This window comes from Oryza brachyantha, chromosome 6 (genome assembly GCF_000231095.2).
Source record: "Oryza brachyantha chromosome 6, ObraRS2, whole genome shotgun sequence".
In the NCBI taxonomy this organism is placed as follows: domain Eukaryota; kingdom Viridiplantae; phylum Streptophyta; class Magnoliopsida; order Poales; family Poaceae; genus Oryza; species Oryza brachyantha.
Window position 1 is genome coordinate 5,876,789 of NC_023168.2, and position 23,071 is coordinate 5,899,859.

Here is a 23,071-nt window from a genome sequence, read left to right on the forward strand (position 1 = left end):
GAGGGCGGCACTAAGCAGGTCGCCGGGGAGGCTCGTTGCTGGCGGCGTGGGGGAGAGACGAGGAAGAGGCGGCGGCGGCGGCGGCGGCGGCGGCGGCGGCAGCGGCGGCCTCGTGAGAGCAGGAGGCGGAGGCGGAGGCGGAGCTGACGGGGATGACCTCGTGAGAGCAGGGGGCGGAGCGGCGACCTCGTGAGAGGCGGAGGTGGGGGAGGAGTCGGAGGCGATGACGGTGACTCGCGCTCACGCGAGCAGGCGAGAGGATTTTTCCCCGACGTTGAGAGGCGTGGCTTCTTCCCCCCCAGATCCCACGCGGATTGGGCTGGGAACATCCCATCTCGTGGACTTCCAAATGGACAGGAAAAAATACCTGTGTGAATTTTCCCTGTGGGCTGGCATCCCAGGGAATGGGCCGGAATCCCGCCGGGTTCCCGGGCTGCCAAACAAGGCCTAACTGACATTTGTTCACTGTGTGGAAACGTAAGCTTTTCACAAGGAGATAGAAAGCATCTAACCGCACGCAAGAAGGCAAGGCTTTTAGTTTAGGCCCATAGTTTCAGACTACAGGAGAGCAGCCGGGGACCTCGAAGCCGCCATGATACACGACAGCGACCTGCGCTGAATCGCCACCCAGACGCGTGCAACGGTGACGTATTTGATCGAATCAAACCGGTGCAGTTTGCAGGTGAGACCGCAGTTTGATACGTACTCCGCCCTCTCCGTAGCTTGTGATATCCATGTCAACTGCTAATGTTAACACCAGTGATGCGACGCTTTACGCAACGACAAGGCACATGACTCACGGAATGGTCAACAAAATCTCAGCAATTTGAGCTGACTCTGACCAAGAACAGCAAAAACCGCCGCTGTTCACTTTGATTCAGGGGAACACACCAAAAAATATCATGCAAATTAAAATTGCACAGGTTGATTGTGACTGAAGTGTTGGACCAGGACCAATTATTTGACCCAAATGCCAACATTTTTAATAATTTTCTGCAACCATTATGAAAGATAGCTTTGATCCAACGACGGGATATCTCAAATTCACGGCATCGTAGCTCTTTACAGCAGCTTGATGCTACTCAGAGAGTCAGAGGATCTCGTTCCCAAGTTTATTAGGTCTGAATTGTGAATTGAGTTTCTTCACTTGATAATGCACAACCAAATTAAGGCCATCTTTTCCCAACGCATGATACTTTTGTGTAAACTACACTAACTGAAAAACCTGTTAAATTCATGTAAATATGTACCAATTACATGATTTTCAAAAAAGAATCTTGCTGTTTGCCAACATGTACAAATTACAGTGTTTCTATCAGCGAACGCGTTTCGGTTTCTTGTGCGCGATCTCCAGAATGGACGGAGGATCCGCCGCCGTCGACGCTCGTCACCGTCGACGACGGGCACGACACGGCGGAGGAGTCGAAGCCATCGGCGCTGGGCGTTATGGCCAGCGTGGTGAAACTCCGGTACGTGGGCGCTAGCTCCGGCGGCAGCGCGGCGTCGCCGTCGAGGAACTGCACCACCTGCCGCATCGATGGCCTCGCGCCGGGCGCCGGCTGGGAGCAGAGGAGGCCTAGCTTGAGCACAAGCGCCGCCTTCTCGCGGTCGTAGTCTCCGCACAGCCGCGCGTCCGCCGCGCCGGCGATGTCCCCCTTGTGCCACCGGTCGAGCACCCAGTCCGCAAGTACGAGCTGGCCATCGTCGCCACCGTCGCCGGTGCCGCCGTGCTCGATGGGCCGCCGCCCGCATACCACCTCCAGGACGAACGACCCGAACGCGAACACGTCGGTCGCCGGCGTCGCCCGCCGCGTGTGCGCGAGCTCCGGCGCGAGGTAACCCATGGTGCCCACCACCCGCGTCGTCTTCGGGTCGGCGCCGCGGTCGTACAGCCTCGCCAGCCCGAAGTCGCCGAGGCGCGCGTTCATCTCGCCGTCGAGGAGAACGTTGCTCGCCTTGACGTCGCGGTGGACGACCACCTGCTCCCAGTCCTCGTGGAGGTAGAGCAAGCCGGCCGCGACGCCTCTGATGGCGCGAAGCCGCTGCGCCCAGCTCAGCGGCGGCGCGCCCTGGCCGTACAGCCAGCGGTCTAGGCTGCCGTTAGGCATGTAGTCGTAGACCAGCAAGAGCTCGCCCCTCCGGCGGCAGTAGCCGAGCAGAGGCACGACGTTGCGGTGGCGGAGGCGGCCGATGCTGACAACCTCGGCGATGAACTGCCTCATCCCCTGCTTCGCGTCGTGCGACACGACCTTCACGGCGACCTCCGTCCTGGACACCGGGAGAACGCCCCTGTACACGCGGCCAAACCCGCCGACGCCGAGCAGCCGCTTGCCGTCGAAGCCGCGGGTGGCGCGCACCAGGTCCTTGTACGCAAACCGGTGCGGACCGAACTCCACCTCCCAGTCCTCCCGGACCTCGGCGTGCCGCCGCCGCCGATGCCATATGTGGAGAGAGGCGCCGATGACCACGGCGAGAACGATGAGCGACGTAGCCACCGGCACGACGACCTTGAGCAACATGGACCGCCGCTTGGCGTTGGCGCGCGGCAGCTTGGGGAGCTTCGTGTAGTCTAGCGGCGGCGCCGGTCCGTCCAGAGCAAAGCTCCAGCCTAGCACGTAGTGGCGCGTCTTGTGTGGCCCCGTCGACGACGAGAAGCCGACGTACGCCTCGTCCGTCACAACCGACGAGAGGTCGACGGGGACGGAGAGGAGGGGCTTCCTCGGCTTGGGCACCTCGACGGGCGCCAGCGTCACGTTAATCACCATGGCGCCGCCGTCGTAGTCCACCCAGACCTGCATGGCCGCGCCGCTGAAGAGGGTCAGGTTCTTGAACTCGCCGGTGTCGTCGGCGTAGTACCCGGCGGGCTTGGAGTCGACGGACACCAGCCCGTTCACGTCGACGCCGACGTGGTTGCTGTTGATGTCATGGAACTCTGGGTTGATGATGGTGTCGAGCTCGACGGCGAAGATGTGGTTGCTCGCGTTGCCAATGTTCCCGCTGTTGAAGAGGCCCAAGAACTGGCTCGGCAACGCCGCGGACATGTTCTTGCTCGGCGCGACGAAGAAGGCGAGCCCGTTGCCGCTGACCGTGACATACTCGGCGGCGATGGCGAACACGAAGGTAGTCGAGAAGGAGCGGGCGGCGGAGGCAGTGCCGTTCCGCGGCGCCCTCGCCGACAGCGCGTGGAAGCGGAGCGGCGCCGGGTGGAACGCGTGGCCCTTCAGCTGGGACGTGACGTTGCTCAGCATGAGCTTGCCGTCCGGCTCGACCAGCGCCATGCCGTCCAGGTCGAGCCGCGCGCCGGCGAAGCCCTCGTACATGAACTGCTCGCTATCACCACCGCCGCCGGTCGCCGCCGCCGCCGCCTCATGGCTGCGGACAAGAACGTGGAAGAGTTGCAGCAGCACAAGGAAGGAGACGATGGAGTTAGGCTTGAGATGCATGGATTGGATCAATGGCAATTTGCCGAGAAAAACTTCATAGCTGATGTGTCCCAAATCTTCAACTAACCAACTCTAGTTCTACGTGGGTACAGACGTTCAGTGTGATATATGTCATGCTTGTCTGTGATTAGGAAACTGGTTGACCAAGCAATCAACCATCTAAACCTTCGAGGAACGTTCCTTCGTTTCGACGTGTGGCCCACAAAGTTGTAGAAATTTGTGAAAAAAAATTTAACAACATAAAGCCACGTACAAAAGGATCTCATTGCCGTCTCTATCGATACATGGTCACTATTCACTAACGTGAAAGAGAGAGGATAGGAAAGAGAAAAATTATTGTTTTATATAGAGTCAGCAAAACATCGACTCTTAGCGCATAAAACAAGTAACAATCAGAAAATCTGCTTTATACGTGTGCTGACTCTAATCAAAGATATTGATCAGATGGAATGCGTCGGGAAATTAATTAGCCTGTAATTATTAAGAGTTAGTTTGAAAGACTGTTCATTATATGAGGAGTTTTTTCTGCTGACATGGCTTGAGATGGAGCCCATAATAGGATCTACCATTGAACATGCCCTAATAGTGTCATTTTTTCTTATGTTTATGTTTATTTTTAAACTTAAATTTAAAGTTGATTTTATGTTTTACCATAATTTATTTTTTAACACTTGTTTTTAGATTATTAAGAACACGTATATAAAAATTTTACTCGTACTTTTTTAATCGTAAGTCATTTCGGTTATGCTTGACGTAAGCCTAAACATGAAACTTAAATTATTGTGTTACATATCTATCCAGGGGCATGAAATGCATATTTGATCGATGCATGGCATAGAGAAATTAAAGTAACACTAGGATTATGGAAGGCATAATCGTGTTCACTATTAGATTTTTTTTCTTTTGCCCTACCTGTACAGATCAAATTTGATAGCAAATATTAGTGAATCTAATTGTTTCACCATTGTTTTTATAAGCGTAAGCGAAATAACTCATAAAAATTAAAAAGTTATCGATAAAATATTTACATACATGTTCTTATTGATTTAAAAGCAAAGGCTAGAACCATGCATAAGATATGGGTAAACCCCAAAATCAATTTTAAATTTAAGTTTTAAAATTTAAATTTTAATGTATAAGTATAAATTTAAGCGAAAAGATAAAGGTCTTACTTTAGAACCACATGCATGGTATAAAGGTGCAATTAGGATTGACAACAGGGTATGGAACGGCCCCAGCTCCGAAAATAGAAACGGGGCTAACTACGTTTTGACCCTCCCTTCCCAGCGGGTCTGAGACACCCCCACAATAACAGTGAACATAGAGAGGAGAGAGTAGACTCACCGTCGCCAGAGACGACGTCGGCCACCACGTCGTCGGGTCACGCCCCCGCAGCTGCCCGTCATGCTGCCCCCCTCCCCTCCCCTCCCCTCCCCTCTACATCTCAGGTCTCTGCAGGTGTGAAGTCTTCCCCACCCTGACCTCGACCGAACCCGGGGACCTAGCCTCGACTCCCCACGAGGCTAGAATGCCCCACACCCCCATGAGAATTTGTCGTCCCTATATGCAATTGACACCAAAGGGACAAAATCTAGTTTCTTTTTTTTTTCAATTACATGAATGCTGATTTTTGCAAGAAAGGACGGAACAAAGGATAAGAAAGCAATCAGGTCCTCTAGCAGACCGCCACAATCACCGTATTGAGAGTCTTGTGATAACGACAGCAAGTTTGCCCACGGTGAGCTGCAACAAACTAAGCCTGAGCCGTTCGCAGCAGCCCGCAGGAGCAAGTAAACAACTCGCAGCCCGCACACAGAACTCCGTTTTTGCTGCGGCCCATGGGCATCCCCTCCAGGCCACGCACTTACTACCTCCGTCTTGTCTTTCAATAATTCAAAATTTATTTCAAAATACTAGTTATTTAAAAAGCTTTCTAATAAGGGGTATTATATTTTTCTCAAACTTTAGTATATACTACATAATATAGAAATGTATGGGATGATTGTTTCTTTTTTCATTTAAAAAAATTAAATGGTATATTTGTTAATAAAAAATAATTTGTGAATAAAGCGTTTGCATACATATTCTTAGTGATCTAAGAGTCAATGTTCGAAAATAAACTTCAGGAAAAAAATTTAAAATAGACTCTAATTTAAAATAAAAAATAAATTTTGACTAATAAGCATAAAGGAAATAGACGTACGTGAAATCGTACAAGTAGTGTATGTTTTCAGCCGGTCACCGTGATCTTTTGTCGTGCTGCTATGTGCCGCTGTGCTGCCATTTAATCGTACGTACAGCACCGCTCTAAGCATAAGCACTATGAAACTCGGATGGAGGAAGTACAAGAGGTTCATTTCACTGCCGCGACAGTGCACCATTGTTGTCGACTTGTCGAGACCTAGGGGATGTTTAGTTGAGGAAATGAAAATTTTTAGGTGTCACATCAGACATTTGACCGAATATCGGAAGGAGTTTTTGGTTCTTGCCTAGAAGCCGCGAGACGAATCTTTTGAGCCTAATCATTAGCGCATGCGGGTTACTGTAACACTTATGGCTAATCATGGACTAATTAGGTTTAAAAAAATCGTCTCACGATTTCTCACATAACTACACAATTAGTTTTTTTATCTATATTTAACGTCCTATTTAGGTATTCAAAGATTCGATGTGATGTTTTTAGGGAAAAGTATTTAGAAACTAAACATCTCCTTGCACAGCGGCACAATTTATCAGAGAGACAAAGTGGCGTCCCTCCCCAGCTTGCTCCTGTCTCCTGTGTCCTGAGGACCCAAACATGTCAGCTTCTTTTGACCATAGAGCTCGTTTCGACTCGAAACTAACTTTTACTAGTTTAGTTTTAATATAGGTGTTTATAGATTAATTAAAAGATATCAAAAGTTTTAATTATTTCAGTGATCTTTTTAAAATTTTGAATTAATTATATTCTTTTTATAAGCAGCTAATTGGCTGTATAATAATTGGAATGATTAAATTATGGAATTCAAAAAATTTTATAATGTGATACAAAATTTAAAATCTAAAAATGCTTGTATTTTGGATGGAGAAAAAAATATCGAAGTGGTGTCGAATCGTCCTTATAGCCATCTAGATGAGATTTATCCTAATATTGATTGTTGCCGGTACGCACATTCGTGCATGTAAACATTAACTACTACGCCCACGATGCTGGTCCACGTGTCAACATGTCACGTACATATTACTATATTAGGACAGTGTCAACCTAAAACTACACATAGTTTTCATAGTATTAACATGACAACTAAGAAAAATGTTGACGTGGCACCTGATTTAAAAAATAGAGAGAAGAGAATAGTAGAAATCTTTTCTCATATCAGAAACGATGTTCTCTCGTCTATCAAGGCTGATGGAAACGAATTTTTTTGTGTTGGGCCTTCCTTCATAGTTTCCTTGGCTCTTCCCCAACCCCGTTCAAATCTTCTGCGCATAGACGCCTCTCCATCAATGATGCCCTCGCTCTCTTCCGCTCGCCTCGCTGCATGCGCCAAGTTTCTTCCTGCATAGCTGATCCTGCTACCTTTTTACATGTATTAAATTGTCCTTTAGAAACTGCTATAGAAGTTGTGGGTTAGGAGAGATGGTTTCTTAGTATCATAAATTGTGCTATCTATCTCTTGGAAACTGTCCATGCAAACGATGATTCTAGAATTCTAACATGTCACTTCTCACGAAACTTTATTTCTTTCCAAATGTTCACTCGTTAACGGATGTGCAAATAATTAGAGAAAATTTTACAGAACCCAAGTCTTTTGGACATACGTATCATAAAACCCTGGTTATTGTAATTTGTTTAAAGAAACCCCATATTTTGGGGCAAAATATTTTAAGGAGTCACACATATTTATGTAAAATACTTACTTCCATTGTGATATATGGTATTTTTAATATATATTCATATATAGGTAGACCCAAAATGTACATCATTCCCACCTCATTATCTTCTTACTCTTGCAATGCATGATTGGAAAAACTTATCACAATCCTCACTATTAATATTAATAATATATTAAACAATTTTTATTAAAAAAGTTATACTATCGATGACTATCACATATTGAAAATGTGGCTAATGTGTATATATACTTAGAAATACCATATACTATATTTTAATACATTTAGTCCTAGAGGTTTCTCGAAACAAATCATTATATGTAGGGTTTTATATTACACATGCCTATAAACATAGAGTTTTATAAAATTTACTCAAATAACTAATATACTTTTCCATATCATCTTATAAAAATGCTCATTACTACTATCTCCGTTTTATAATGTAAGATTTTCTAGCGTATCCTAAATTTATATAGATATCAATGAATCTAGACATATATATAAATAATATACATTAGTTAATAGATGAATCTAAGCATAGTTAAAACATCTTACATTATGAAACGGAGAGAGTACCTACCAATTATGGTTTTTAAGGTACAGTAGTACCAAAGAGGCAAAGAGAGTGGCACTAAGAAGGGTCATGATGGCCGCCTTGTCGTTCTCATAAAAGCTGGAATTATTCAGCTCCTCAACCTCCTTACTCACCAAAGTATTATATGCCATGGCAGTACAACAAGGTCTAGTAATTAATTACCCTTCAAGAAATCAACAATGATGATAATACATGGGTACATTGGCACCACTCACCATTCACCAACCATGCATTGTATATATTTATGAGATAATACCTCCAATTAACAACTGCTCGAGCATGATGAATCATCATATATAATTATATATATAGGTTGCATAAACAAATTATATCTAACAAGTAGACACCACACTTTTAACTCCTTATTTTTTTTTTGAGTAATCTTTTTTCCTTAGTGGCTAGTTTTGCATTGCAGGCAGCAGCTGGAATCTTCACCTCACACTCCAGCACAGTGGAGGCCTTTCAGCTTAGGTCATTTCAGCATGGCTTTCCTCTTTGTTTTTTTTGGCCCATAACCAGGCGACAAAGGAGACCCTAAAAGATAAAAGATGTGTAGGAGAGATACCAAAGCAATGCCCCAAGCAAAAGCCACACCGACCGATCCAATCTTGAGCCAAGTGGTGACCATCCTCCACACCTTAGCTTTTGCCTGCAGATGGTTCAGGTAAAAAAGAGGTATATACATCGAAGAATATGCAATGAACAATGTCTATGGTGAACTAGTTCATGCAGATGAGTGATGATGACTAAATCAAGATTTCAACAATTCTGAACTCAAAAATTTCTTACCACCGACACCTCCGGCTCTTCTAATGAAGGAGAGGAAGACGATGACGAGGGCGACGGCCGCCACGAGGCCGATGATGATGGCAAGGGTTTTCCCAGATTCATCTGATGAACATTGGAACAGATCACCCACAGAGAACACTCAAAAGCTGAACTAAATTCTACTCCATGTATGTGAGTGAGTGAGTGTATATACGGAGGACAGAGTAGTAGCTTTGTGCAAAGCAGACTAGTTAAAGGTTTAAAGCCACACCAAAAGGCAGAAAAAAAGGCTGAGCAGTACACTACTCACAGTGGGATACCAGAGATATCCTAACCCTGTTTCAAATTCCAATGATACAAAGCTGGATCATTTTGAATCCACTTTGTGATATTCACAGCCAATCTTAATGACACCAAGAAAGTGAATCCACATCAAAGTTCTTGCTAAAAAGTTCAGAGCAAAAGTGAACGGCAGAAAAGTTCTTTTGGGCTTCTCTTTTGTTTTGCTATACACTTTTGCGGTTTGCGCAATTTGCTTCGAACTAGGCTGTACTGTCTGTCATGGCACATTGGCACACCAGATACTAAACTAATATACCAGGCTAATGTCAGAATATACAGTTATACACAGCATAATTTAGGCCTGGAATATGAATTGTAATGTCTGACTGGTACACATTCAGATTTATGTATTGTTGCAGTACGTTCAATTGAGGAAGGCCAAGGAGATCAGAACGTTCTATCTGGTAGATCAATCATTGACAGTCTCTAAGAAAGAAATGTGGGGGCTACTCATGCAGTGTCATGCCTAATTTCATATGTACATTTGCACAACACTACATGGAAACCCCTTGATTTCAGGAAACTCCGCTTACTTTCCTGTGTTAGTCCATATCTGGATCACTCACATTCAACTGGGTTGTCAATCCCTAACCATGTGCAACAGTGTTGTCATTTCCACCTACTCCAGAATTCCACTTGCTACTTTTTCTTCAGCTGAACTACTGCCTAAGAGCATCCCAACAATTCATCTATCACACCATCTATCTTAAAAATAGAGAATGAAAGATAAAGATTGAGTTTCAGCAGAATGAAGATACGGATGATCAAATTTAGATATGTTTGGGATGCTCTAACTTCGGACAGCTCAGCTAACCTGAACAGAAGAGATTGTGTGTGTAACTGTGTACCGTGCTTAACATTAACTACTGCAATTCTAGGAAGCCTAAAAATTATTTGTGTCATGCAACGATGTTCGTGCACTCATCATGGGCAAAGACGTAGGGAGTACCCTTGGGAATATATAAAGTCTAATTCCAGTAAATGACCAATGTTAATAATCGAATAGTACGCGTATAGTTTAATAGTGCAGTGATGATCCCAGCTATGGTTTGCAGGATCCAACAAATATTCAGAATTCTGTAAAAAGTAGTGACCAGATGTGCGGGCTCTCTCATCGACGCCATTTCTTACAACCTTCGCGCCGGGCGATGTAATGTACGCTTATCAAGATAACGGCGAGCCCGGTAAGATGCACGCTATACAATCATTAACAGCTAGATTGTACAACTGGTTCGGCCAATGTGCAAAGCAAACCAACCTAAACGCTTCAGTTGGAAACTGGGTAGTGCCTCATAAACACCCTAACATATATCATTCAACAAAACAAATCAAGAATATGTCATGTGCATCACTAGGTTTTTTTTTAATTTTTTAAGTTATACATTTCTTTAATCTATCCTGCAAAAGTATTAATATTGTTTAATTCCCCGGTGGCTTAGATTTATAATAATTAGTTCAATTCGTAGGGGTGATCGTTCGGCTTGTTAAAAAAAAAGTCAAACGGTATATTCGTAAATAATAAATAATTTGTGAATAAAACTCTTATATACGTGTTTTTACAATCTAAAAGTAAGGCTGAAAAATAAACTATAATAAAAAAATCCAAAATCCACTACAGATTTTAGGTTATAAATTGACTTATAAGTATAAAGATAAGCGAAAAGATAAATTTGTTACTAAATTCGTCTGTTCCAGGGGAGGCTTAGATTCAAAACTATTCCCATGTTTCACGTAGGACTAAATGACTAATGTTAGCATCGAAATGTTTTACAACAACTTACTGTAGGAAGGAAGCCATGGAAAATGAAACGGCAAAAAGAATGCCAAAAAATGCTTACCGTGGTCACTGTACGTGTGCGGCACAAATCCATATGCGTATCCATTGCCGCCGCCCACAGCGCCGCCGCCGCCATTGATGCCATTCCCACCGCCGCCAATGCTGCCGCCGACGCCACCTCCGTTGTTGTCACCGGTGCCGGCATTGGACCAGAAGCGCGCGTAGCACTTGCCGAGGTACACCTCGCCTGCGGAGGCGTACCCGCAGCCGGCCTTGAGCTGCGAGGACGCGGCGGAGACGCAGTCGGTGCAGGCCTTGGCGCCGAGGTCCCCCACGCACTGCGACATGGCCTGCACGTAGCCCGCCGCGCCGGCGCGGTACGAGCCCTCGTCGGCGGGTGCCGCGGCGGCCACGAGAGCGCCGAGCGCCGCGTCGCGCATGGCGACGACGCCGGTGTCGCCGCCCTCGCCGCCGCACTTCTTGAACAGCACCGTGGTGTCCTGCCTCCCGAGGAACGAGTCGTTCCCGTAGCGGACGAAGCACGCGCGCAGCTGCACCGCGGCCCCCGCGGCGGAGTTGCAGAGCGAGGCGAGCTTGGTGACGGCCGACTTGACGCAGCCGCCGCAGATCGCCGCGGGGAGGTCGGAGCGGCACTGGTAGAGCCCGACCAGGCCGGTGGCGGCGGCCGACGGCGAGGTGTAGTTGGCGTAGGCGGTGTAGCCAGCGCTGTTGGTGAGCGCCGACAGCGCGGTGTCGACGTCCGCCGCGTACTGCGTCCCGGCGTCGTAGCGCGCCTGCGAGCAACCCGCGTACACGAACGCCGTGTAGTCGTCGGCGCCGCGCGCGCGCGTGGCGCAGGCGCACAGCGCGAGCAGCGGGAGAAGGACGCGCACCGCCGCTGTCGCGAGACGCTTCGACATGGCTGGCTGGCTTGCTAGCTTCTGCCTCGGATGCCACACCACGACGGTGTTTCGGAAGCCGAGGCGGCTAGCTCCGGCGGGAAGAAGGGCAGTGCGGTCGTTCCCAGTGGACTGCTAGTTCTGAAGCGATGATCTGATGGATTTAACTGGATATATAGTTCCTGGGTAAGTGGCAACGGGATCATCTTTTGCCTTTTCAAATGGTATATTTTTTAAAAAAAATTATGAATAAAACTTTTATATGTGTTCGATTAAAAACCGTAATTATAATAAAAACATTAAAATCAACTCTAATATTAAAATTTTAATTTTAATTTATTAGCGTAAATAAAAGCCAGAAGATGGGGTGAACACATATCCGTGTGTATTGTATTTGTGCTCCACTGCAAAACTTAAAGTAAGGTGCATGGCTGTTTTGGTGTCAAGGAAGCACCTTTTCAGTATCATGCTTTGTGATTAAAAAAAATTCAGCCACTCCACTTTTCTAGTATCGTTTACAATATTAATTGTCTTTTTTTTTGGCGTGCCGTATTGCTCTCCTTTTTTTTTATGCATCGAACACCCTCGGGACTTTGTTGATAAATACTCAATTGCTGCATACTACTAGTAGAAGATATAGTACTCATGTACACTGGTACACTGTACAAAGTACAATTATGCTGCACCGTATAATTTGCAATTGTGTCATTATATGAATCCATCGTTATAATCTTGCAAATTTAGAAATATGCCACTAGTATCTTAATGTGATATAGGGCCCACATCAGACAATGACACGTAGATCAAGATAGTATATCTATGATTTCATAAAATTATAATGGTATCTTTGTAATTTTTCAAAAAAGAAATATTCGAGCGGTCACGCACCGTCGCGAAAAAGAGAAGAGTGCAACGTATGGACTGGAGCATAGCTACTGCTACTATTGGGCTTGCCGTTTTCCATGGGCCAGGCCGAGCCGAAGCCCGAATCCTCGGCGCCGGAGCCATCGGTGGGCTTTCTTCCCCACCCATCGTGATTCCTGAGCCCGGAACCGGCCGCGCGTTATTGGGCCCTCTCGGCCTGTGAGGGCAGCCTCGGCCCAGGCACATGCTAGCATTTTTGACAAACTTTTTGTTGGTTATTATTAGCGCGAGAGGAAAATCTCTTCGCTTTTGTTTCGAAAGAAAATATTTTTTCATTTAAATATTTTATTGGTTTGATATGTTAAGTTATTTTACTTTTTTTTTCGTTCGATTGTTTATGCAAACTTGCAGATAATTACTGTCTAGAGTAAAACTACAGAATCAGCGGAACTGTTGGCGCATCTATTAATTTATAGACCGTCCATTCATTTTTAAACGGTGTTTTGAATATTGGGTTTATAAGACGAACATGGTTTTATTGAAAAGTTCTTCTGAATGTTTTTTTTCATGATTTTGATTAAGACAGATGAACGCAATGTCCAACAGGTTTATGACCAGTGCTAAATTAATATTAACGAATGGGTCAAGAGAATGTTACAACGGAAGGCATTGAATATTGGTTGCAAAAAGTATAAGAAAATTTCATCTATACCACAAACCTTTGAACGGTACTAAAAAATATCATAAAATTTTCTACCTTCCCAACAATACCACAGAATTCAACGGAAGTGGAACGGAGTGGAGCGGGAATTAGCGTTCTGACAAAAATAACCATGTGTGCATGGAACTAAGGGGTTGTTTAGATGGGGCTAAACTTTTTAGCCCTATGTCACATCGGATGTTTGGACACTAATTTGAAGTATTAAATATAGACTATTAATAAAAATCATCCATAATCTTAGACTAATTTGCGAGACGAATCTAATGAGCCTAATTAATCCACAATTAGCCTATGTGATACTATAGTAAACATTTGCTAATTATGAATTAATTAGGCTTAAAAAATTCGTCTCGCAGATTAGCTCTCATTTATGAAATTAATTTTTTTATTAGCCTATGTTTAATACTTTAAATTAGTGTTCAAACATCCGATGTGACTAAGGACTAAAAATAAGTCCCCAGAAAGAGGCGTCGGCTGGCAGGGCGAGGCGTTGGCCGGCGGGGAGGGGAGTCGACCGGCGGGGCGTCGGCCGGCCAGGGTCGCCGCCCAGATCTAAGTCCACATGCTTTCTCTTCCCTCTTTTCGCTGGGCTTCAGGGGCAAGGGGTAAACATGTCTAGCGTCGTTAAATTTCATGTCATCCCGTTCCACTCCTGTTCTTCTGTGGTATTATTGGAAAGGCGGGAAAATTTGTGATATTTTTTGGTACCGCTCAAAAGTTTTTATAGTGATGATGAAATTTTCCCTAACTCTAATGCTGTTACATGCACTAGTCGCTGGCACATTGATGTATATATGATTGATGTGTGATACCTGGCTACCAGTAATCTATTCACAAGTTTAGCCCGTACTCCCTCAATTTCATACTATAAATCTTAATAATATAAAGTTTTATATTACGGTGGTAATATACGCTTCTCTCTTTATATTTGGACTACTATCTTTTCGTCAGATGTGATAGACTGATAGTGTTGCTGTCCCACAGTTTATACCTATGTCATATCCAAGATCTTACCAACCTTGTCGTTTCGCCCGTGCTTATATTTATTAACTAAAATTTAAACTTTAAAATTTAAATTTAATATTAATTTTGAGATTTTTATCGTGGTTTATTTTTCAGCCTTGTCTTTTAGATCGTTAAGAACATACCTATAAAAGTTTTATTAACAAATTATTTTTTATTTCTAAATATAATGTTTGTTTTTTAAGCCAAACAATCACATATGTTGCTTTCGAAAGAAGCTAGGAGAATTATCCTAATTAGAAAAAGAAAAAGAAAATTCGGCGAACTTGTTACAGAGTAAAACCGATGGGAAAATAAATTGGATTAAGATATGTTTGAACCAAAGTGGTGCCTGTCTAATACTATTAGCTCTGTGGTGACTCCTGTGTATACTTGGCAGAAACTACACCGTATCATCTTTGATAAAGCCGAAGAAGACACAATGCGATTGCTTTTATTTAGTAATGACGGGAGTATAATAGTTTTTTGTTTCTGAATAATGAATTTAGTTATACAAGCTGCTAAATATTCATGGAGCAGATAAACTGATGCAACGACCCAAAAAAATTCAAATGTAAATGTCATGATGTTAGCAGTATTAGGAAATATAGCAAGTGAGAGATTAAATATGCAAAAGGGGAACACTAAATGAAGTGAATAGATCAGAGGGTATCATCTTTACTTGTTCAAATAAATAATTCCAACATCTTTACAAATACCTTGCTGTTACGGGAATCATGGGTCAACAAACACGCAGAACCAAACTACAGTAATAATTTAAGATTCACATCCACACCATAGTTTACAATTACCTGCACACAATCACAAATGATAAGAGAACCCAGCACGTCTTGTCATTTCTTCTTAGCAGACTGCTTCTCTTGCTCCATCTTTACAAATAGGCTGCCATCATAGACTGCCCTGACAGTGTCTTTGTGTAGAAATCCATCCTTATCTTTGCAGAGGTAGTACAATACTTTCCACTCTGTGAAGCCACCCAACCTGCAATGCCCCCTCACAAAAAAAGATGAGCATGGAAAAAACACAACTTCATAATCTTCATTTTGCCATTGTTCTTACAATCTTAATCTAGATGAGAACCCACCATCCTTTGAAATCTTTAGGCTCCCTATTTGATTGGAGCAACTCCTTTAGCTCTTTGTCTGTTAGGGCATCAGGCCTGGTGTGGGCATGCTTCTTGAATATTTCCTCAAATTTTTCAGGAATAAACCTGCAAGTTTACATATTGTATGGTTAGCAAATCTGGATCCATGTTAGCCTATTGCATTGTTTTTGTGCCTCTAGTAGCCCAGTGAAGGCAAGTACTTTTTGGGGTGATTGAGAAAAGCCAAACAATATATTTACAAATAACAAATAATCTGTCAATAGAACTTATATATGTGTTTTTAGCGACTTAAAATCAAAAGCTAAAAAATAAAATACGATGAAAAAACTCAAAATTAATTCTCCATTTAAAGCTAAAATTTAAATTTTGACTTATAAACGTAAGCAAAAGCAAAAAAGATACATGTGTGTCTTGGATTTTATATTGCGCGTGACCTGGCTGTGAAGTATAGGTGCTGGGTATGCATCTTCACCAGCTTTAGACAGACGGAACAAACAACTAAAGTGCCTAACAAACAGATATCTCTCAATCTCTGTATCACCAGATTTTCTCAATTATCATCCACGCCACATGAAAAAAGTGGGCCAATTCTTTTGTTTGTTAAGCAATTCATACGCGTATGCATTACTTTATGGTAAGCTGTTTGCTTAATTTATCCTAATCTCGATGAGTAAAGTACAATAAGAAAGCGATTAAGCCTAATTAAACACCTGACATCTATGCTGGCTGCATGACCTGTCCCATATGTTTTCATACTGATGCTGACATAAAGAAAGGCACCTTGTCTCAAAAACATAATATAGAAAAGGTACCTTCCACTCTCATCATAAACTCCTGAATCGCTTCCATGCTTGCCTTTGTGGATGTTTTTGACGTATATGGGTAATTTCAAACCAGTCTTGGTGTTTTCCTACAGTAAGCAGTGACAGGAGAAAAATGGTGAACGAGTCAGCATCAGTAAATCGTCCGTGCAACTGAATCAATCCCCAATTTCGTGTCCCTGTTCCAAAGTCAGTTTGAAAAGAGGCAACAGAAAAGTGAGACTTTATTCTGTGGACACAGGAAAAATGCGGTTTTATTGTCTGCATTTGTATGCGATTGTGCATGGCCCTCATTGGCGCTTATCTTTAGTAGTGCTTCGTCTGTGCTCTTTCTTTCTTTTCTGAATGAAAGGAGGCATCTTTCCCGTGCAATGTAGTGCTGGCATTGGTATATGTTCCCACGTTACGAATACGTTTTCTCATCTAGTATTTCTCTAATCTCGCTGTGAGAGGAATATATTCTTCTAGTTTGTTTTAATTTGCTCGACTGCCTACCGGAAGTCTGAAAATTTTGTGGATGAACTGAATTGAACTGAACCGAGAGACAATACCCAAACCGAACCAGACGTCTGTGGAGATCGACCCAGCAAACAAATAACTACGCGAAAAACAATTTATATCTTGTTGGTTTAGAGCATCGAAAGCAAAGTATGTTGGCAGTATGCAAGAACAGTACATTTAGTTGAGACAGAGGGGGCAGTTTGTCTGAAGCTGCTGAACTCACCGGTATCGTCTTGGGTCCAAGTCCGCCATTGATGAACACGGCGCTCACAGCTGATAGCACCACTCCTGCCCCGATTGCGCGGAACCCTGCGAAGGCGAAAAGCGAAGTGATCGGCGAGCGAAATCATATGAAGAAATCTTGCTGAAGTGTGCAAATCCGCTGCAGATCGAGCAAGAGGCCAGGAGATCGACGGTGGCGAACTGAACCACCCACCCTCGTAGGTCTCGGAGGGGTAGATGACGCCGTCCTTGTTCCGGTCGAAGAAGGCGACGTGCTTCTGCAGCGGCGTCATCTCGGAGCGGTACACGTCCGCGTCGCCGCCAGCGCCGTCGCGGACGTCGACGCCACCTAGCAGCAGGGCACAGAGAAGCACGGTGACGGCGAGAAGAAACGCGACGCGACGGGGCAAAGCCATGGCGGAGGCGGACACGACACGGGCGTGTAGGTGTGGGCTAGCCAGCTAGCTAGCTAGCTAGGCGCGTCTCACCTGTCACCTCGGCGGGCTTGGAGGCCATGGACGAGATCGAAGGCGAGGGAGGAAAGCTTCGATGCTGGAGAGAGACGAGAGATGCGCGGCCAAGGTGGCGAGGAGAGGGAAAGTATCGGAGAGGGGGAGAGATAGGCAGGGTGTTTTTAGGGAAAAAAATTAGATGCGCCCGTGGCGCACACGCCCGCCAGTGCGCCCCTCTACGGTGACGGCAAAACTCCCCCGCTTGCCTACTGGAAGAAGTTTTTTTTAAGTATATATACTTGTTGCTTTTATATCATCTAAATAGTTATTAAAAATATAAAAAAAATTTAATAACATAGTTTGAAATGAGTTATATCAATCTACCAACATGTAAGTTTAAATTTAACTTATATAAGTTTTAGCAAAAATAACAAAAACAATTATGAATATGAGTATACTTAGTTTCAGTTTTGTTTGTTTTTTTCTACAACTTCTAGAGGTTGAATTTAAACTTGTATGTTTGTAAAGTGATATTACTCATATTAATATATCTTATCAAATTTTTTTATATTTTTTGATGACTATTTAGATGATACACGGGACCCGTGTGCTAAAAACTGTTTCCTTTTCCTTGCTACCTCCCTCGGCTTCGGCTCCTTCACACGCCGCATGCGAGGCTCGGCTGCATGCGCTTTCCATCCGGCTTGCACGCGTAGCGGCCGCGAGGAGGTTGAATGCTCGTAGAGTCGTAGTGACTTGAACGCTGTATCCAGTCTGTATCATTTAATTTAATTTAGTGGCTTTGGACATGTTAACAAAAAAAGATTAATTCATTCATGATAAGTTTGTTAATAGAAAATTGATACTCCCTCTATATTTTTTATATGACATCGTTGACTTTTATGTTTATGTTTAATAATTTATCTTATTAAAAAAACCAAATATACAAAATTATAAATCATACTTAAAGTTCCCATAATAATAAAATAAATTATAATAAAATAATTAATAATTATATATTTTTTAAATAAAATAAATGATCAAACATAAATATAAAGAGTTTTTTACCATACTTGAAAAAGTATCTTGAGTTACATTGTAACTTGAGGTACCAAAAATTTATACTGAGGTACTTTTGAAGAATGGTAAAAAAGTCCAAACATAAAAGTTAAAGACATTATATAAAAAACATGGAGAAAGTATAATTTTACTGACATTTATAGAGACAAAAGAACGTGTTTGTTTTCATAAGATCACTTAACAGCTAAAGAGCACAATTACATATGTTCGTGATTCTGCACTTCTCCATTTAACCAAACGTCGCTTGGATCAAGCCAGATGTGAAGCGCGTACAGCCGAGCCTTGCATGCGGCGCGTGAAGGCGCCGAGAGGGAGTTTCGCCGTCGCCGCAGGGCAGAACCAAAAATTTATTAAGCCTAAGACTTAACAATGAAATATAAATCTTTTAAATAAATTTTAACTAAAAAATAGTAATTTTCCAATGCGATTTTTGGACCAGGCGTGAGGCTTCAGCCCAAGCTGCCCCACGCCTGGAACCGCCCCTGTGTCGCCGTATGATGCGAAATCTAGCGCATCGCGTGTAGGGGCACTGGCGGGCGCGTGCGTGACGGGCGCATCTAATTTTTTCTGTTTTTAGTGGTGGTGATGGAAACCGCCGAACCGGGAAGTGGCTTCCCCGCATTCTTTTTTCCGCTGGAAGTGGAACGAAATATATGCAGGGCATGACGTGATGATATATATATCGTGAAAATACTATACTGCGGGATCTCGTTTCAACGGAATCCCAACTAAGTTGTGCTTCTTACGGGCGAGGTGGGCGGAGAGGGTGGCGAGAGTGAGGTGGAGGAGCTTCAGGAGCGGGAGGACGCGCAGGGCGAGCACGTGAAGGTTCTTGACGAAGGCGTGGACAGTGGCGCGGGGGAGCTCCTTGCCGAGACGACAACTACCGTGTCGTCTATAGCTGCGGCGTCGGCGACAACTACGGCGGTTGTGACAGCAACGGTGACGACCCTGACTACTGTGACGGCAACGGTGACGACCGCGACGACCGCGATGGCGAGCGACAACAACGGCGGTGGCCGGGAGCAGCTAGCGGCGGTCGACGGCAGGTTGCAGCGTCGACGACGACTACGGCGGCCACAACGACGGTGGCGACAATGATGAGGATTCGCTGCTAGTGATATGATATTGTTCATAATACCACTAGTACCAGATATGATACTGTTCAGGTATCATATATGATACATGTGAGATACCATGTTACTTATCATACACGATACATGTAGGGTATCATGTTACTGGACATGGTACCATGCCTGATATATTTGAGATACCATGTATTTGAGATACCATGTTACTTAGATAAGTTAACATGTCTCGTTGTCTTAACGGTACACCGTACCGTAACAGTCCTCTATATATATATATATAGCTCATTTAATATGATTTTCATTGTACCTAGATTTATTGTAAGATATTTTTAGCGTGAGTATTATTTTCTGCAAGCTGGTCGCCACTACCTCTACTCTATATTATGATCGAACTTTGATTTATTTATTAATCAATGAATATGTTATATACATGTATTTAAATCCATCCTATAATGTGGATTGGAGTCAATATTAAATATGTGGACCAAAAGATGAACTATATATAAACATAATCCAGGAAATTTCGTGAGTTTATAACTTCATCGAAGTTTGACACCACAAATAATATGACATTGTGAATAGTTAAGTAGGGAATAACCAAAGTCATTTAACCATTTAGGGCATAGAGTATGTTTTTAGAATGTGATGGTTGCAGATATCAGTTCGGCATAAGGAGAGTGGATTTTTTTATTTTCTAAACATTTTTAATAAGTAATTTTATTTTGAACCTACGAGAGAAATAGTTTTCACCATTTGAACTTTCTTTATCACCCCACTCCACCTGGCGTGCGAAAAGACCTGTCACGCCAAAATGACATACATGGCAAGCCTATCATGACATCACCACTAGTGTGATAAGATTGTCTTACCATACCGTGTGGCAACATTGTCTTACCTCACCGGGCGGGGTGGCGTTGCCAAAAGAAATTTAAATTGTGAAAATATTTACCTTCGAGGAATTAAGGAATTAAAAAGGTTTTAAAAATGAAAAAGTTCTAAGGAATGGGATGGTCCTAGTTTTATTATATCCATCCAAAAAGACTTTTTTTTGTCATGTGGTTTGACCCACAAAGACTTTATTTTATGAGTAATTAAGCAATTGTTGTATTCGAGTTTGGTAACTAGAGAACAAATACATTAGGATTTAAAAAGCTATAGATAAATACATGGTGACTAAAAACACGAAGGATAGGCTAGTTTTTTAGCTCTATACATGTATATAATAATGTAAATAAGTTAAAAGTGAAGTCTTTTAGGGACAGATGTAATGGTTTTTAAGGGATGACACACATGTTAGTTAAAAGAGAGGAGTGGGTTTAATTGGTCGGCTTATTTTTGACAAAATAACCAATCCGAATCTTAGGGAATATTCAGTACATAAAATCCCTAATAGGCATTTTTCATCCTTGTGTCGGACTAAATTTAAAAATCAGCACCTACAATATAATATAGGTGTATGTTATTTTAAAAATCGGCATACTATTTTGTAAAGATATATAAATGACACCAACAGTAAACCGAGCCGATATGACCCACTGCGAACCACACGCCCCATTCTCACTCACTTCTTCCTCTGCGCCTCGCCCCTTCCTCCTCCCCCACCTCACGGCTCCCTCTTCGCCTTGCCCTCCTAGTGCCTCTCGTCCACCACCCATATGTGACCATCCTCTCATAGTTACGAATATATTTATTGTAGAGCTTGTTTTTAATGATGGCTTCATTTTGTATGGCAGTGTTTTTTAACATGACATTTACTATTTTGCACAAAAATATTTCAAAATCTAAAGTGGATGTTTTCTGGCCTCTTGCAAGTCATCTATAAATAGTTATAAAAATTATAAAAGTATGGCAACATATATTAGTAAGCAACATATTGCATTTGAACCTTCGTATTTATAAATTAATATAATATATAAATCTATCTTACTATATTTTAAAAAGTTATTGAGATGGCATACATTGAGATGGTAGTCCTTAATCCGTCCCAAAACAAATCAATTTTTCAGTTTTTAGATAGAATGTTTGACTCTTTGTCTTATTAAAAACATTTACGATTAATAATTTTATTTTTATTAGATGATAAAACATAAATAGTATTTTATATGTGACTAATTTTTTAAAAAAATTTTAAAATTTTTTTAAATAAGACGAATGGTCAAACTCTCGACACAAAACCGAAAAGTTATATACTGAGGAGACATTGCCTAGTTTAAAATCCATTGCCAGTTTGCCACTACTACATTGCACGTGTTTAAAGTGCAGGGAGGATGACATCAGCGCCTTTTGTCTGGCACGATGTGAGATGCGATAGCTATCACGATCCCACGATGCGCACCTCCCGTGTCCGCGTGTGAAGTGTGTAGTCGGAGACGAGATCGGCGTGCGAAGTAGGCGAGGGATCCAGCTAGATAAAAGGATGACAAAACGTACGCTAGACAAAATATCCCCCCAGGCCCCAGACAACGACGGCTGACCTCGATCGACGCGAACACGACGCGCAACGGGTGCCGCAGAGAGTGAGAGAGCAGTGGTCCTCACGCTGGCCACCACCGGCCAAAAAGGTTATATAGTGCAAATTCTCTAGAAATTTTAATCTCGTTAAATGGCATATCATATAAATAAAAACAATAGCGTGACATAAAATTTATATTAAGAGAGATAAGTTGAGATTTGTAGAATAAAACTTAGTGCATATAATTAGTTAGAGCATGACACTAATGAAACCTTCACTAAGAATAATTTGGTTTGTCTTCACACATTTAATCAACTCATATTAGTCACTCTACATATTTTATCAACTCATTTTAGGTTATAATATTTAAGTATATATTAGGCTATAAAATTTTGGGGTAAACTTTTACGTTAGCAAAGCTTGTTCTATTTATTTACTCAAATATATTTTTGATGACATCACTCCACCGTGAAACATTAGGATGACCTCGTGGGAGTAGAGGTGTCAACGGAGCCTCGTTACCTATTTTCCCGCGGGAAAATCTCCAATCAAGGACAGGTGTGATTCTAATTGTTCCTCATCGAGAATTAAATGGAGGAAATTATGTCTCCATTGGGTCTCGTGGGGGTGGGTATGGTCCTTAATCCCTGGTCTCCGTTCCCCCGTGAAGATCCACTTAATAAACATATATGAGTTTTAACTTTAGTTTTATGCCATGGGATTATATTCATTCTTATATTCAATAAATAATAATCTTATACTTTTATAATACGGATAAATGAGTATATATTCATTTATATTGATATAAAATGTAGATATATATATATGATTTCAGAGGTGTCCTATATTGTCTAAGCAGGGACGAGGAGCTCATAGGGAGTAATTCACCATACCAGGATGTGAAAAAATTTCTTTACCCATTATAATTCACAGAGACGGTGACGAAAAAAATTTACGGAGACATAAAACCTGACAGGAAATTTTCCGTTGTTATCTCTCCATGGGAGCATCTTCCCCCGCGGCCCACGCGCCGTGCATCTAG

At 42.9% G+C, this 23,071-nt stretch overlaps 3 protein-coding genes across 3 annotated transcripts; all 3 read right to left on the reverse strand.

Moving 5' to 3' along the window:
• Positions 1-1,177: 1,177 nt before the first annotated feature.
• LOC102720717 (L-type lectin-domain containing receptor kinase SIT2-like) lies at positions 1,178-3,443 on the reverse strand. Its single transcript, XM_040525293.1, has one exon. It carries the CDS (start codon positions 3,441-3,443, stop codon positions 1,302-1,304), a length of 2,142 nt encoding a protein of 713 aa, XP_040381227.1. The 3' UTR covers positions 1,178-1,301.
• Positions 3,444-7,971: 4,528 nt separating this feature from the next.
• On the reverse strand, positions 7,972-11,839 carry LOC102720997 (plasmodesmata-located protein 6). The gene is made up of 3 exons (XM_040525446.1): positions 10,860-11,839; positions 8,701-8,802; positions 7,972-8,560 (listed from the first exon to the last, which is right to left on the reverse strand). Exons 1-3 carry the CDS (start codon positions 11,716-11,718, stop codon positions 8,550-8,552), a joined length of 972 nt encoding a protein of 323 aa, XP_040381380.1. The 5' UTR covers positions 11,719-11,839; the 3' UTR covers positions 7,972-8,549.
• A 3,115-nt stretch (positions 11,840-14,954) lies between these two features.
• On the reverse strand, positions 14,955-17,553 carry LOC102721285 (probable peroxygenase 4). Its single transcript, XM_006656789.2, has 6 exons — positions 17,443-17,553; positions 17,169-17,303; positions 16,956-17,041; positions 16,223-16,320; positions 15,390-15,515; positions 14,955-15,286 (listed from the first exon to the last, which is right to left on the reverse strand). The coding sequence occupies exons 1-6, from the start codon at positions 17,468-17,470 to the stop codon at positions 15,139-15,141; spliced, it is 621 nt and encodes a 206-aa protein (XP_006656852.2). The 5' UTR covers positions 17,471-17,553; the 3' UTR covers positions 14,955-15,138.
• Positions 17,554-23,071: the final 5,518 nt, after the last annotated feature.

What these genes read in the sequence shown, in the direction of transcription:
- LOC102720717 (XM_040525293.1), bottom strand. Translation starts at nt 3,443, where the DNA reads ATGCATCTCAAGCCTAACTCCATCGTCTCCTTCCTTGTGCTGCTGCAA.
- LOC102720997 (XM_040525446.1), bottom strand. Translation starts at nt 11,718, where the DNA reads ATGTCGAAGCGTCTCGCGACAGCGGCGGTGCGCGTCCTTCTCCCGCTG. An exon ending in GCACACGTACAGTGACCACG is followed by an intron (nt 8,803 to 10,859) that starts GTAAGCATTTTT and finishes AATGTTCATCAG; the next exon opens with ATGAATCTGGGAAAACCCTT.
- LOC102721285 (XM_006656789.2), bottom strand. Translation starts at nt 17,470, where the DNA reads ATGGCCTCCAAGCCCGCCGAGGTGACAG. An exon ending in CCCCTCCGAGACCTACGAGG is followed by an intron (nt 17,042 to 17,168) that starts GTGGGTGGTTCA and finishes TCGCCTTCGCAG; the next exon opens with GGTTCCGCGCAATCGGGGCA. An exon ending in TTGGACCCAAGACGATACCG is followed by an intron (nt 16,321 to 16,955) that starts GTGAGTTCAGCA and finishes TGCTTACTGTAG; the next exon opens with GAAAACACCAAGACTGGTTT.